Genomic DNA, 15,619 nt, shown 5'->3' on the forward strand with positions numbered 1-15,619 from the left:
CCGTCGTAAAGTCAGCCCTGTAAACACGTAACTTACAGCTTCCTTTTCTGAACCTTTATGAAACCGAGGAACACTGCCAACTTACTTAAAACTACGCACATGTCCAGCAGTGGAAGAAGTATTGAGACCTTTAACTTTAAGGACGGATCACAATTTTTCCAGTCTGTCACAAAACAACCGTCAGGTGCCAACATGTACATTGAAACATGTTTTTCTTGCTGTAATCATTCCTCCTGTTCATACGGACCATTAGAAGATCCCTTCATAATGACCTTACAATGGAAGTGATGGGGGACATCCACAGTCCTCCTTTTGTACAAAAATTTATTTAAAAGTTTATCTGAACCTAATATGAAACTTCAGCGTCCAAATGAGTCAAATCAAGTATATATCTTTCAACGTTACAGTCTTTTTAGTGCCAGAGTTCCTCTTTTTGTTACTATACTTCCACCGCAGCTCAACAGGGAAACACAAAGAGGGAATTTGATGCTAAAAAGATTAAATGTGTCAGATATCCACTTGATATGACTAACTCAGACCGCTAAAACTTCATATAAGCTTCACAGAGACTTTTAAATGCATTTTTGAACTAAATGACTGTGTGGACACATTGTGGATTTTAGCCTCCATCACTTGCATTGAAAGCACATTTAAAGGGGATCTTTTAATATCCAGTATGAACAAGAGGAATCATTACAGCAAGGAAAACCTCTTTCACTGTTCATATGGACACCTGACTGTTGTTTTAAGACACACTTGAAAAATTGTGAACCTGTCTTTGAAGTAAAAATAGCAGTAATTAAGAAACATTCTCTTGTTCCAGCCTCGTAAATGTGACTATAAATAACAATAACAGAATATGTTTGGGTTACGGATTATTTGTCAGACAAAACAAGACATTTGAATATCTTAACTGGGTATTTAAGACCATTTTATGGACCAAACAATTAATCGATTAATCGAGAAAACAGACTGATAATTAATAGAATCATCATTTGCAGCACTAAATCAATTAAATTGACTAATTTTCTGTTTCACACATGAATTTTTGTAACATTCTTACAACTACATATTTTCATCTTGATTGAATGAAGCATAATGTTTTAGATTTTTAACTACTAACCTGACTTTAAAACTCTTTAAATGTTAAATCTGAAACAATTAGTGGGATATTAAACAGCCTCTCCACCTATTTTACACATGAATTTGAGTTAACTTGTGTAAAGTCTTCTGTGGCTTAAGCGGGAGCGTTTGCAAAGTTAAACGATAAATCAGAAAAAAAAAATCAACAGATTGACTGTTGATGGAAATATCGGTGATGTGACTGTCTACGAACAGTACAGTTCCATTAGAGAAAAAACAACATTTAAACAAACAACAGACAAATCTTGTTTTCCATGACACTCAAGTTAAAGCTCTTTATTCCAGAGTTAGAGAGGTGAAGTGTGAGGAGCTGTGTTTTTACACATTCTGTTATATCATTTCAAATGTTTCTTAACAAACTCAGGACTCTCCTGGGTATTGTAACCATCATACATGTTTCTGTTCTGAGCATCTGTTTTAATTATTTACATTTACAAATATTACTTTCTGAGAAATCAGGCTTCTTCTGTCAGTTTGGTGGAAGGCTCTAAATACTACAATACCCATGAACCTCAGCTGCTGTTGCTATGGAGAAGAGGTCAGTCGGAGGTATGAATTCAAAACGCTTCATTGTTGAATTTGCAAGGAAAACACATCACCATGGTCACTGAATTTATTCAAAATTGATCCTGAATTTTAAGCTCTGTGATTGGATGTTTCTTGCTGAAATGCACCTTGGGAGTCGTAGTTGACTTCTCCCCTTCGGTTTTTACGTCCACAGGCTTGTAGCTCTGACTTTTTTTTTTTTTTTATCAAAGAACCAGATATTTTCTAACATAGTTGTCCATCTTTTCTTTGATAATTCATCCAGGAGAGTTTCATGTTGATATAAACTGTAAAAGAACAAGAACTGTGAGTCATTTGAAAAAAATGTAGGAGACTTTTATGGCTCGAACCAAGTGCGCCTCAAATACCTCCTCACACCTCACAACTCTGTTTTACTTATACATCTCTACAGACAAACCTCAACGCTGTTGGAATAATGAGTATTTATCTGGATCTTTACTGAGCTGCTGTCACCTCTCCTCTGCAGGCTTTAACGAAGTTTTAAAAACTTAATCTTTGGTTGAGTAGTCTTTGGGTTCAGTAGTCCAGTATAGTCAACAGGTTATAAGTAACTGTGTCTCTGATGACCTCAGCAGTGCAGTACGCGTCTCCATCATACGGTTCTGTGTCAGGCTGTATTAAATGATTAGCAGGAGGCGCAATCTCAGCGTTCCACTCAGGAAGGAAACAGTCGTCCTGATGTTCACAGATGTTGTGTAAAACGCAGCACGCGGCGACGACTCTCGGCATCATCGAGATGTCGATGTCGGTCTTTTTCAGCAGGCACCGCCATCGTCCTTTCAGCTGAGTGAAAGCCGTGTCGACCACCGAGTGAGCGGAGGTGAGCGTGTAGGTGAAACGACGCTGCTCCAGAGACAGCTGGTGCTCCTGGCTGTATCCTTTCATCAGCCACGGCTTCAAGGGGAACGACGTGTCGCCGATGAGATGGACGGGGATCTCCACCCCGTCGAACAGGATTGACTTCTGAAAAAAAGACATCAGTTTTAATTCTGTTTGATTCAGTGGATTAGACAAAAATATTTTCATTTGGTTGTTTTATCTGAATTCAATTGAATTTCCTTCAATTGAACTCAACTAAAAACAAAAGACAAAGAAACTTTTAACTTTAACTTTGAGCAGCACATAACAGAACTTGTACAAACATGCTTTTATCAACTAAGGAACATAGGAACATTGCCAGAATTTGACCTATTTCAAGTTTTAAAAATACAGAAATTTTACATACTTTTATCTCATCACTTCTGGATTACTGCAACAGACTTTTTTACGTGCCTAAATAGAAAAACCGTAGACTGGCTACAGACAGTACAGAACTCAGCTGCCAGGCTTTTAACCAGAGGAAACAGGTTTGAACACATCATCCCGGTGTTACACTGGCTTCCACTGAACTGATTTCAAAGTTCCTTTAATTACTCTCAAGGCACAAAAATCTTTTTATTCCTGTATGACCCTGCTCACACTTTGAGATCCTCGGCAGGGGCCTTCTATCTGTTCCAGACTCTTGGCCGAAGACTAAAGGAGACAAAGTTTTGAAATAAGAGCCCTGAGGCTCTAGAACATCTGCCAAGGAAATAAGGCAGGCCGAGTCAGTGGCTTCTTTTAAATCAAAGCTTAAAATGTACTTTTATCACACTGTTTTCCCTTTACTTGATGCTAGTTTTATTCTGTTTTAATTAATTGTCAGGCTGGCTTTTTATGTTGTTCGTTTAGCACTTTTATTCTTTGTTTTTATATTGTTATTATTATCATCACCATCTATAAAGTGTTTAACTGAATTTCCAGAAAATGTTCCATCTTGATATTGCCTACCCCTATAGATATTTTTAATGTATATCCAGGCCAGGAGATGGACTTAGAGGGGACTTTTAAGGCCCTGTACACTCACCTCTCTGGGGAACAGGTAACCATCTGGGCGGTCCTCTGCTTTCAGGTACAAGTCAGAGCTGGACAGCACTGTGGCACTGCAGGTACTTCCAGGCCAGCCAGCGTACACATCAGTGAAACTGTAAAAAGTAGAAGTTTTGAGATTTTTATTGATGTAAAAGTAAAAATACCACATTGTGAAGATACTAATAATAAAACTAGAAGCACTGATTGATATAGATCCCTTAGATTATCTTTTTAACCATAATACAGGCTTTTTTTTTACAGTTCCACCTGTATATAGTCGTTCCTTGTGTATATTCCTGAAGATTTTTGTGTTGTTCTTCTGTGTAGATACATTGAGAGCCACTAAACTGGAGTCAAATTCCTTGTATATGTAAACATACCAATAGAGATGATTCTGATTTACAGTATTTGTACATTTCCAAACAATACCCACTGCATCTAACGTCACATTTACTGTTTTTTTTTTTTTTTGTTTTTTTTTTTTTACAATTGTGGATATCATCAGTCTCAGCAAAGAATTCATTTTCATGTAATATTTTTTTTATTACTAGGAGCAAATTCAACATCTGAATTTGCAGCAGGTGCGCCAGATGTTGGGGAGCAATGTCTGACACGTGACCCCATCCTGATATTCAAGGTCATCAGCCAGGTGTCACCCCCCTTGGTGCTGTACCTCCTGTCTCGAGGCAACCCTCTCAGCGTGTGTGTGTGTGTGCCAAAGATGCCGAGAAATACCGACATTCATGGTGAGAAAGTGCCGCAACCAACAGCCTGACAATTGAATCTCAACGCTGCCTCACATGCAGGCCTACATCTTGCAGGTGGGAGTCTTACGCCTTGCCAGGAGGATGTGGAATAACATCCGAACAGTAGCGGACCTTCTGGATGCAGGGCAGGACACCAGACAGTATGGGACTCTGGGTCCTGGTCACAGAGTCGTCATACCAAGCTGCTGTGTCTGGTAGTCGTTATCTAAATCCTCATGGACAGTAAAGGGGTTTCATACCAAGGAGAGTGTAACTTATCCCTTTGCAATTGTAAATAGTTGATTATTGCACAAGTATTATACTGTAGTAATGTAAATAGGTTTGTTTTTTTATAACTATATTCCTCCAAAACCTTATTTATTTATGTTATATTGTTTATTCTAATGTTATTTATTTTTCTTACTTTATATTATCTCCTCCTCCTTATATTGATTAGACAAAAAAAGTGTGTTTACTACAGTAGATTGTTTCTAATTGAATTTGGGAAAACAAAAACTACACCTTTACAGTTTGACAAATTTATACTAGTATAAAGATCGTTTTGAATAATGGTATGAACATATCAACATCCTTTCTTTAAGAACATAAGATTACATGAATGATGACAATTTACCTGTGTTGAAAGAATTTATTTTTCCTGTGAACAGGTAATACATACAAAGAATGTTAAATAACAATACAAATAAATAACCAACAGGTGGCAAATGAGAAGTATGAATTGTTGCTGATAGTAGACACTTCACATGGTCTTCATTTGACAAACCTTTGGAAAGAAAAGAACAATTAGAAATCAGATAAGTTTGATCTGTATTCATCCACCACATAATTGCAATGTTAAAATATATATTTTTTTTACTTAAACTTACTCTACGGAGCCATCAGGTCTTCTCTTGGCTGGTCTGTGGACATGATGGTTGTGGTCTAGTCTTCACAGACTGGAGGGCTGAAGGAAATGCGTTGGCTGGCATACATGAGGATGTGGTTATGGAATGACTCCAGCTCAGCAGTTGACCTGAAAATTCAGGATAACAAGCAGTATTTTAAGTACAGCAGCTCTATACAAAGAAAGGGCAAATAAGAAAGTCTGACAGCAGGAAGAATAAACAGTGGACACAAACCACAGTGAAGGTACTTGCGGACCTCCTTCAGCCAGCGCTCATTGACGTCAATTTCATTTGACAGAGCTAAATGAGCCACTGAACCCTTCTCGATCCACTTCCTGTCTTCATCCTCCTCCAAGGGACCATTCGTGCTCTCCTGTAACATAATACAGGAGGTCAATCCACATGTCTTAAAGCAGAACATCACAAACATGAATTTTTCCAACTTGTTAAAAACTGTATAAAGAAAATCCACACATAATATTTTTTCTATACATGATTTAATGTTCTCCTCAATACAAAAATGTTCGATTTCTAAAGCGAGTCATGGAATAAACATTAGAGCACACCATGAGTGAAGTCTCTGTTTTGTACAAGCAACAACTAGACACTTATCTGTGCATGTCTGACTTTGTATGGGGAAGAATTGTTAAATAACGATAAAATATATAGATATTCCATGTATGAAGATTGTTAAATAATGAAACCCCTTCCTCCCAATACAAGCAAAACCTTCTTGCAAAAAATATGATGGCCCAGAAATACAATCAGCAAGCCTAGTATATATAGTTAGGTCTGTAATACTTCACAAACACACAATATTAAACTCTAATACTCACAAAGAAGTCATTGTAGTTTACGTCATCTTGCAGCAATACCAGAAATTGTTGCAGTTGTCTTTATTCCACCTCAGGAGGAAGGCACAACCCCTTCACTGACCAGCCTAAACATAGAACATAACTATTCAGGAGAAGTCCTTGTTTTCAGTAAACGTAGTTGTTGTCTTTGCTTGACTTTTTAAAATTTCATTCCAATCACCACACTTGCTGCGTGTATCTTTTTGCCATGGTTTTTGGATCCATGTCTCATATCAAGCTGTCTGGATCTGCACAGAAACACAACATAAAAACATATTCATACAGAATTTAAATAATCAAATTAAATGCAAAAGCTTGTAAATGCCTATATTTAATAATGCAAGCATAAATAAGGACTGTAGGAGCGCTGTGCAGAATAAGCACTAAGGCCACAGAGTAATGCCAAATAACATGAACTTACTGAAGAGAGCTGATATCTGTAACTGTGCGTCTGTGCACACTTCAGACAGTGTCGTCCCCTTGCAGAGCTTCTGAAAACTCCTCATGAACCCTTCCTTCTCCACAACAACAGAGCTCCTCTGCATCTCTCTCTTGTCGATGGTGACAACGGATCGGATGTCTGTTGTCTCATTTCCCCTGGCGCTGTAAGTACAGTATTGAGCACAGAACCCTGGACTGTCCGTACGGCCGTCAGCTACAAATATTGAGTTATAAATAAAGACGTCATTACAAATCTCATAACAATATTGTCACAGCAGGTTCCTGACACACATTATAAAAATCAGGGGTACTATTACTGATTTGTTACTGTCATATTTTTGTCTTTAGTACTGTTCCAACACGAATGTACGTTTTGTATTAATGAAATATGCCATAAAGGTTTGTAACTGAATCTTGCTAAATGCTAAATAAACGATGCTAAATAGCTAGTAGCGTTAGCACTGATTAGACAAGCTAGGCTACAACGTTTCCCTGACTAACATAAAAGGTACTGTGCATCCTACGTAGTTACACTGAGAATTTTCACAACAACTCAGTAAAATCAAAAATGAGCAGAGGCAATTTACCTGTCCGACAAAAACGTGGCTAGCTCCCCATCGGTTTTAAGTCCTTTTAGGTCTAGTATCTCTCTCCATCCAGTACTCAGTTTACTCTAGTTTTATCACTATTGCTCGATCAAATTCCTTCATTTGTGCTTGCTTTTCCTCCTCTGTCCTTTTCTGTTTACCCTTTTTGGCAGTAAACACATTTGTTGGCAACAGAGGAATGGGAAGTTTCTTCGTCACCGTTGGTTGTTTGTCCACCTCTGTCTACTGAAACTTTCTCCCGGAGTTGCAGCGATGATCTTGAGCTTGGATGGCGGGGGGGGGGGGGGGGGGGGGGGGGGGGGGCGGGGGGGGCTATGAGGAGCGAGTGATTGACATTGATTAGCCACTCCACCTGGCTGTGATTGGTTCTTTTCATTCGGACTGGTAGATTTTCGCAAATGGAGATTTTTTTTTCACAGAATACTTGGCTCATAGATATCTGTCAGGATATGAAGAGAATTTCAGCAGATTTAACAAAAAGAGATTTTTTTTTATAAAAGTTGCCTGCAGCACCTTTAAAAGGACGGGTTCACACTTTTTCATGTCTGTCTTAAAACAACAGTCAGGTGCCCAAATGAACAATGACACGTTTCTCTTGCTGTTGTCATTCCTTCTGTTCATACTGACCATTAGAGGATCCCTTCATAATGCACTTACAATGTAAGTGATGTGGGACAAAATCCACAGTCCTCCTTCTGTGCATTCATCTATTTAATAGTTTTTCTGAAGCTAATATGAAGCTTCAGTCGTCCAAATGAGTCAAATCAAGTAGATATCTTTCAACATTACAGTCTTTTTAGTGCCAAAATCCCACTTTTTGTTACTATACTTCCACCACAGCTCAACAGGGAAACACTGTCCGAGGAAACACAAAGAGGGAATTTGATGCTAAAAAGACTGTAAATGTGTCAGATATCCACTTGATATGACTAACTCAGACCGCTGAAGCCTCATATAAGCTTCACATCAACTTTTAAATGCATTTTTGCACTAAATGACTGTGTGGACACACTGTGGATTTTGGCCCCCATCACTTACACTGAAAGTGCATTTGAAGGGGATCTTTTAATAGCCAGTATAAACAGGAGGAATAATAACAGCGAGGGAACCCTCTTTACAACCCGACTGTTGTTTTAAGACACACTTGAAAAATTGTGAACGTATCATTTAAATGTGGAATATGCCACCATGGGCCCCAGAGAAACTAAATGTTCTCGCTCCTGCGCTCTCGTTTACGGATGTATTGACAAAAAAGTCTTAAGTCTTCTTACCAGACGTTGTGGTCGACCACAGCCTGCAGGATGACGGAGTGCCAGCCTCTCTTGTTGATGTAGTGGTCCGGGTTGTCCCTCGGAGGTGCGATGGGGATGTGAGTCCCGCCTATGGCCCCGGCACACAGCGGGTAGCAGCGCTGCTGGAAGGCTCTCATGGTGTCGTCCAGTCGCTGTCCGCTCGGAAGCGACACGAAGCGGTGATACAGACGGTCCACTATGGCCGAAGTGACCTGACGCACAATTATACACACTGTCGCTATTCCCACACCGAACATGTTGGCGATAGAGCGGTACTCCTCGGCCCGGGCGTACCACCACAGGGTGATGGCCAGTCTGCGGCGCGGCTCGATGGGAACGCGGTAGTTCGTCCTGCGGCGTTTAATAATCGGGCCGATCAGTTCGACCAGGTAGTCGAAGGTCGTCCGGGACACGCGAAACTGCGCTTTCCACTCCTCATCGTCAAACAATTCCGCCGTTGACCAGAAGTTCTGTCCAGGGCTTCGGTTCCGGACCCAGATGGGTCTATTGGTGGAGGTGATGAGACTCAGAATACCGGCGATGGAGGACAGCAGGAAGGCTCTCCTCCTCCGCAGATACTGCCGCCGCCGCCGGTCCCTCTCCATCATCTCCCGCACCCTCCTCCGCCTCAGGAGCGCCGTCTGGAGCTGATACAGCTCGAACATCTGGTTACCAAACGCCGGAGGTACATTCAGGCTTAAAATGGAGCAAAGTAGCGCAGCAGTCAGGGATGGATTATCCTCCGTGTTCGGCTCCATTTTGAACTGGCGGTAAACAAACTTCTTCTTCGTCTTCGTATTCTTCGTCTTCTTCTTCTTTGAGTTTTAATGGCGGTTGACAAACCAGCTTATAAGCGCTTTACCGCCACTTACTGGAGTTTAGTGTGAAACAGTATATTGGCAGAAAAAAATACATTCTCTCTATTATTCCAGTCACTCTTAAGTAATTAATTAGAAGATTGCTGACTTCCTAGCATATTCCCCAACGTAATATTGTGTTTTTCACCATTTAGTACTGATATTAGCTCCCTTCTTTCTTCATCATACCTGTTGCATTGTGTTTGATTTAAACCTGTATGTCCTATTCACAAATGGGTAATAACTATCTCTTCCCTTGGGCTCCTGCCCCCTCTGCCACTAACGCAATCATGTTTTTGAATACTGTAAAGATGTCTTCATGTGTCAATTAAGTCTCACTATTCCTGCCAAATTTTGCGCATATCATTATTTATGATAAAGTAAACAAACTTTACAACTTCTTCTTCTTTGAGGTTTAATGGCAGCTTCACAACAGTGACACACAACACTTAAAGCCAACACTGTTGTTACCTGGCTGTCACCAATGAAGGCAGGTCAGGGAGACGTGTGATGGCTCTGACAGTGGAAGTTGAAAAGGGAGGGGCAGGGGCTCATGAAGTCTTGCTGAATTAGAACTAAAATGCAGTTGTCAGGCATTAAAATAGGCTTTTAATTGGTACTTGATGCCATGGGCCAAATTTAAAAACTAAAATACAAAATTAGAAGAGGAAGTAGAAAAAAATCACTTGTAAAAGGCCACTTATCTAGTCAGAGGTCAAAAGGGCAGGTGCTCGAGCACCACGTGGGGTCTATCTGTGCATGTGCCTGGGCAGGACATCATCTTTACAGGTACTATATCCGTCACTAGGCTGGGAAAGCAACACACGTGTGATGCCATAGACTCAGGTGGGGCAATCTTCCAACTTGCTGTGAAGTCTAGTCAAAGGTCAGTAACTAAGAATTTTGAGTAATATTACGGATATAAATTTGTCATAAATTAAGCAATGTTGTCAATTGTTATCGGATTGTGTTTACACAGTAAAACCTGGTGAGTTAGTTCAACTCAAACTGTTTGAGGAAACCAATTACTTCGAACCATTTAAGTTTATTAACTCAAACAATTTAAGCATGAAAAATTCTCTCATTTGCATACAAGTAACTAAAGTATTTATTGTTAAGGTAACTTTGGTAAATAAAGGTAATGGTACCAATTCCACTGAGTTCATTGAACCTAAAACAAAGAAGTATTTTAAAGCATTTCTCCAAACTTATTAAAAATGTGTTAATAGAATTTATCTGAATTTAGTAAGACTAACTTAAACGGATCTTCTTTACACAAAACTTACCACTTAAGTTTCCTTTACTCAGTTATCTTCCACTAAAGTAAATTATTATATTCTAGTTGTGACAACTTTGTACCTACTCAGTTCATTTGAGGTAACCAATTGCCTTAAACCTTTTAAGTTGGATTAACACAATATAAACACACGTCTGACACTACTTAAACAATTTATTTAGTTGAGTGCTGAACACTCATAACTGAACACATAACATTTCAATTTAAAACATTTCAATGTTCACAGTTCTTGAAAGAGAGTTTGGTAGTCCACTTACTTTTTTTTCTCTTTAACCTATTAATGAAGTTTTTTTTTTTAGAAAAAAACACCCCTTCAAAGTTGAAACTTAAAAGTTCAGTAGACTTCACCCTCACATTAACAGTATTTGCAGCTTCTGATGTAAGTCAATCAAATTGACATAAAATAATGATTGTGCATAAGACAGTTTTCACTCCTTAACCTGAAATTTTGTTCAATTTAATATTTTGATACCTTGTGTACTGGAGTAACAATGTTCATAATTTTATACCATGAAGCTGATTAATAAAATCTCAGTTTTCCCGACATTTTTATGTTGTGAAAACTATGAAAATAAAGACACATAAAAAATAAACAAAACAAAATATACTTATAAATGTATAAATGTTAATGTACATGTACAAATGCACAATGTACAAATAAATGCTATTTTCATGTGGTAATGCAGAAAGTGTGAAGACACCACAGAAACAATGCAAACACGCATTGTAGTAAAAACTATTAAATCACTTGACTTGCACAGTACCTGTTTAAACACACAAAAATCAGAACTAAAACAGTTTTTGGAATGCAAGCCAAACAATAATTTTTAGACATTGCTGACTTTCAACAACAAAACCTGCTGACAACTTTACTCAAGCTCATTTCTCGGGGCCTGTAACTTGGGTTTGAGCTGCTTTCTCCCATCATGAGGATTAGAGGAGGACAACATGGATGAACTCAAAGAGGCCACTTAGCTTCTCAGGATAGCTCTCATATGGAGAGCATAGATCAGTCCAACAAAATCACCAGTGAATCTGTTCAAGATCTGTGAGACATTATAACCTGATCCTCAAGGACGACTGACACGTGGTGAGTTTCGAAGGGACTCCTGCTGGCACCTCCTCTTCATTGACCACTGCCACCAGAGCCATTGCTCCCTCCTAGGTTGCCTCCAACTCATCCTAAAAAGGGAATATGTGATTGTTATTCTACAAATCATCAAGTTTATAAAAAGGCTACTGATGAAAAAGAAAACATAATACCATTGCAGATTTTTACATGCAAAGACCCGCTGGGCCATAATTCCATTATTATTACATTAGTATTAGTTCAGCAATGTGGTGTTTCATGTTTCACTGTTTTAACATCTTATGCCAAGATAAGAGTACAAGATTATTTATTAAAATTATTACCCTAAATTTGTACTTCCATATAATGATAAGGGAGTTCTAGTTTGTCCTGTCTTGTTACCAATGTTTAGCTCAGATAACTGAAGTGATACGTTTACAGATTAGGTTTCTCTTTTTTAACTGCCTAAGGACATAATCATCCACTTGATCATACCAAACCCCATTTGATATTTGTGAGGATCTGGACTTATTGTAGAAGCTTTCTTAGTTTAGAAGAACACAAACAAAATACATAATGACTATCAAATAAACTACATGGACAGAAACTGAAAGAGAGATGAGTAGGAAGTCTATGATACTCAGTTATTTTATAAACTTTTAATTTGTGTTCCAAATTTGGGAGCAGATTATGTCTTAAATTAGTATTTACATGCATGATGAGACCTGTTTTTTAAGCACATTTTAAAAATGTGTGTAACCTGAACCTCACTTAAAGGATAGCCTTGAAATCTTAACCAACCCTAATACAAGACTCACATGCCAGATGTCCATGTAAATATTTTTAGTGTGTATAATTGTTGGGCTTTTGAATAGTCTAAAAGTATGAAATTCCAAAATTTTGGTACTGGCCAAAATTATGCTGAAATTAATGTTGCACAGTTATGAATAATGGCCAACAATACTATGCCTCACACGGGGCACCATTTTGTTGGGCCTTGGCTACAAGTTTGGCTATCAGCAATGATTAATGATTAATGACAATAGCAAGATGGCTGAAGTCACCTGGTGACTGAGTACAAAGCATGCAGACAATATGGCCGACAAAGAGAACCAAAGAGACTAAAGGCCAGACCATGTAGTGTCCTGAACCACATGTGCTGTCTGAAGCAAAGCGTGCAAAGCTAGGTCTCAAACCTCTTAACTGTGTGGTTCTCTGTTTAAGGCCAATTGGCGTAGGCTAAAGGTGCCAGATTAGGAAGAGGTTAGTTACATGCAAGGCCTAGTTACTGGATGTAAGGTGTGTTAAGCATGCTAACATTAACTTGGCAGTCTGACAATGCAATAACCTGACCATCACAACAAGGACATCACGACAATAGTTCACTGAATAACAAGCAGAACAGATCATCACCATATTTGGTCAAAATTTAGACTCAAGTTAAAGGGGACATATCATGCTTTTTCATATTATGTACTGTTATGTTGTTGTATATCTTTGTTAAACATGGTCAAAGTTCCAAAACTTGAAGTAAACGTATGTAAAATTTCTCCCTGAAAGTCGCTTCAACCTGCTCTGAATGCTTTGTTTGTGACATCTTTTTTGTACCTTGCTGACGTCCATTCTGAAGGTCTTGGTTACTAAGGTTGTTAAGTTGTTTTAAATCTTGATAAACACACTGTGTAGAACGCTTGAATCTGTAGGATTTCACTCAGCAGTAAATATCACCTCTAATGGTAACAGTGATGCTGGACTGAAGAACGTCAGGTCTGGTGTGACTCTTAGTAGTGGAGATTTGAAGTACATCATGGAGGTGACTGTCACTTATCTTGGATCTCAGTCTGCTGTTGTTCAGTGTCATCAGAGAAAATGTTTGCTCATGTGGAGCCAAATAAACTGAGCATCCTTTTGGCACCTCATCTAAATCTGGACTTTTCCAAACTGACTTTATAAAGGTCATCCTCTGCTAACAGTTTTCTGTACTGGGCTACAGTTGAATCCTCTGGTTGACTTCTGTCTCTCTTCCTGTGACAGTTAAGACGTTTCCGCAGCTTTGCGTGTTGTCTTTGTACTGACTCTACAGCGCAAAAGCAGCAACCAAAGCTCCAAGTTCTTAGTGTCAAATGAAAAATAGACTCTTTAAAATGAAGGAAATGTAAATGAAAACCAAAATGAGCCTGAATTAGATTCACAATATCAAACTACCTGACCAGTTCAATAAATAATAATGGACTATGGATGCAAATTAGCTTCAAGCTAACTCCGGTGCAGTGCATCATTTATGCTTAATACTGCACACTAACCTGTTCAATAAATCAAATCAATTAAGAATCCACCAAACAACAACAAGTGTTTATTCAACGTGCAACATTTAGTCAAGATAACTTTTGGAGGTGTTAGAAGAACTTTTTGTATTTGTTGACTTGAAACAAGAAGTTATATTTTACAGTGTAGTCTTAAGAAATCATATTAAATAAAATGTGTAATTAATGAATGAAAGGTGTTATGACCCGGCTCATAGGCCATGACAAAAAAACAACAACAATACAACGGTTGTACTCAAAAATCAATCAATCATATTTATTCTTAAAGAAATTACAACAAAATATTAATCTAACGTGTGAAGTGGTCAGTCATTAGGTCAGTAGTGTTGGTGAGTGGATGTGTGAATGTATAGTGTTGTAGCGTGTAAACTGAAGAAAAGTTCAACAAAACATGTGGTGTCAGGGGGAGAGCCAACAATGGAGTGAGAGAGGAAGGAATGGGGATGGCTGATCCTAAATGCATTCTGGATGGTTTGGCAAATCACACTAATTGATTCTCCGCCTACCTGGACCTGAAGGGAAAAACACAAACACAGAGCAGCCCGGGGCAAGACACAAACCTACGGGCCATGGCAAAGCCAGAGGGACATCACAAAGGTAACACTTCTTTGGATGTTATTCCTATATATAATATATTCCAAATAAAAAATAATAATCATTATTTAACTGTGACAGCTATAAAGTTAATCTTTGTGATTTTTATGAATGAGAGCATTGAAGCTCTGACAGATCACTGACCTGCTCTCATTACAGTAAACTGACAGTAGAAACAGCTCCACCTGCTGGAAACACAACACTGTTTAATGAGTATAGCAAAAATTAATGCATTAAGCATTAATTAATGGCTTAATTAAGGGTTTGTAGCTTTGTTCATTAATAAGTCCTTAATAAGCATAATTTTGGGGTTGCCAGGTTCTGAAAAGTGCTTCCTTTCAATACCACCATGTTATTCTTTAGGAAGACACCTCCAACAATTTATTAACATTTATGATTGCATACTTTAATTATTTTCATTAATGACTCATTAAATAAATCTGCAGACCTGATGACTTAGAAAATGTGAAACTTTAACCCTTTATTAATGACATATAATCATTTATAACTGCAGACTTGATGACTTATCAGTGACTGTGACTATTAAGCAATTAATTACAATTTACAACACCCAAGAACTTATTACTAAATCTTCTTTTGGGTGAAGTTAGAAGACAAAAGAGCAAAATAGCACATTGGATGTTTCAGAAGGATTAAGTAAAACATCTGTAATAGTACCGGTCTAGTATTACCACAATTATAAATCATTTTTTCAAAGAGGTTTTTGAACAGGCTGCAAAATGCTGTGTATGTCCCTGAAGAAATGATCAATTAGACCATCATAAATCATCATAAATTATCATAAATCATAAATGACTATGAATCATTAATTAATTGTTAAATATGTCACACTTTCTGATAAACTCATCAGGTCTGCAGTTATATTTAATAAATCATTAATGACAATAATTAAAGTCTGCAGTTATAAATATGACATAATTAGATTATTAATACTGAAGCATCAGTGTTAGAGCAGCGTGTTACTGTTGTAGCTGCTGGAGGTGGAGCTAGTTTCCACTACTTTATATACAG

The 15,619-nt window shown here is 38.2% G+C and overlaps 1 protein-coding gene and 1 long non-coding RNA gene across 2 annotated transcripts; both read right to left on the minus strand.

The window, feature by feature from the left end:
- Window positions 1-1,404: 1,404 nt before the first annotated feature.
- On the minus strand, window positions 1,405-9,398 carry LOC122985343 (protein ALP1-like). Its single transcript, XM_044355922.1, has 3 exons — window positions 8,426-9,398; window positions 3,596-3,713; window positions 1,405-2,673 (listed from the first exon to the last, which is right to left on the minus strand). The coding sequence occupies exons 1-3, from the start codon at window positions 9,202-9,204 to the stop codon at window positions 2,227-2,229; spliced, it is 1,344 nt and encodes a 447-aa protein (XP_044211857.1). The 5' UTR covers window positions 9,205-9,398; the 3' UTR covers window positions 1,405-2,226.
- Window positions 9,399-10,735: 1,337 nt separating this feature from the next.
- Window positions 10,736-12,528, minus strand: LOC122985398. Its single transcript, XR_006404103.1, has 2 exons — window positions 12,014-12,528; window positions 10,736-11,736 (listed from the first exon to the last, which is right to left on the minus strand). It is a non-coding gene; the product is annotated as an uncharacterized LOC122985398 (long non-coding RNA).
- Window positions 12,529-15,619: the final 3,091 nt, after the last annotated feature.

The sequence above is a fragment of the Thunnus albacares genome, chromosome 7 (assembly GCF_914725855.1).
Source record: "Thunnus albacares chromosome 7, fThuAlb1.1, whole genome shotgun sequence".
Classification (NCBI taxonomy): Eukaryota; Metazoa; Chordata; class Actinopteri; order Scombriformes; family Scombridae; genus Thunnus; species Thunnus albacares.

What these genes read in the sequence shown, in the direction of transcription:
- LOC122985343 (XM_044355922.1), bottom strand. Translation starts at nt 9,204, where the DNA reads ATGGAGCCGAACACGGAGGATAATCCATCCCTGACTGCTGCGCTACTT. An exon ending in GTGGTCGACCACAACGTCTG is followed by an intron (nt 3,714 to 8,425) that starts GTAAGAAGACTT and finishes TACTTTTTACAG; the next exon opens with TTTCACTGATGTGTACGCTG. An exon ending in GTTACCTGTTCCCCAGAGAG is followed by an intron (nt 2,674 to 3,595) that starts GTGAGTGTACAG and finishes TCTTTTTTTCAG; the next exon opens with AAGTCAATCCTGTTCGACGG.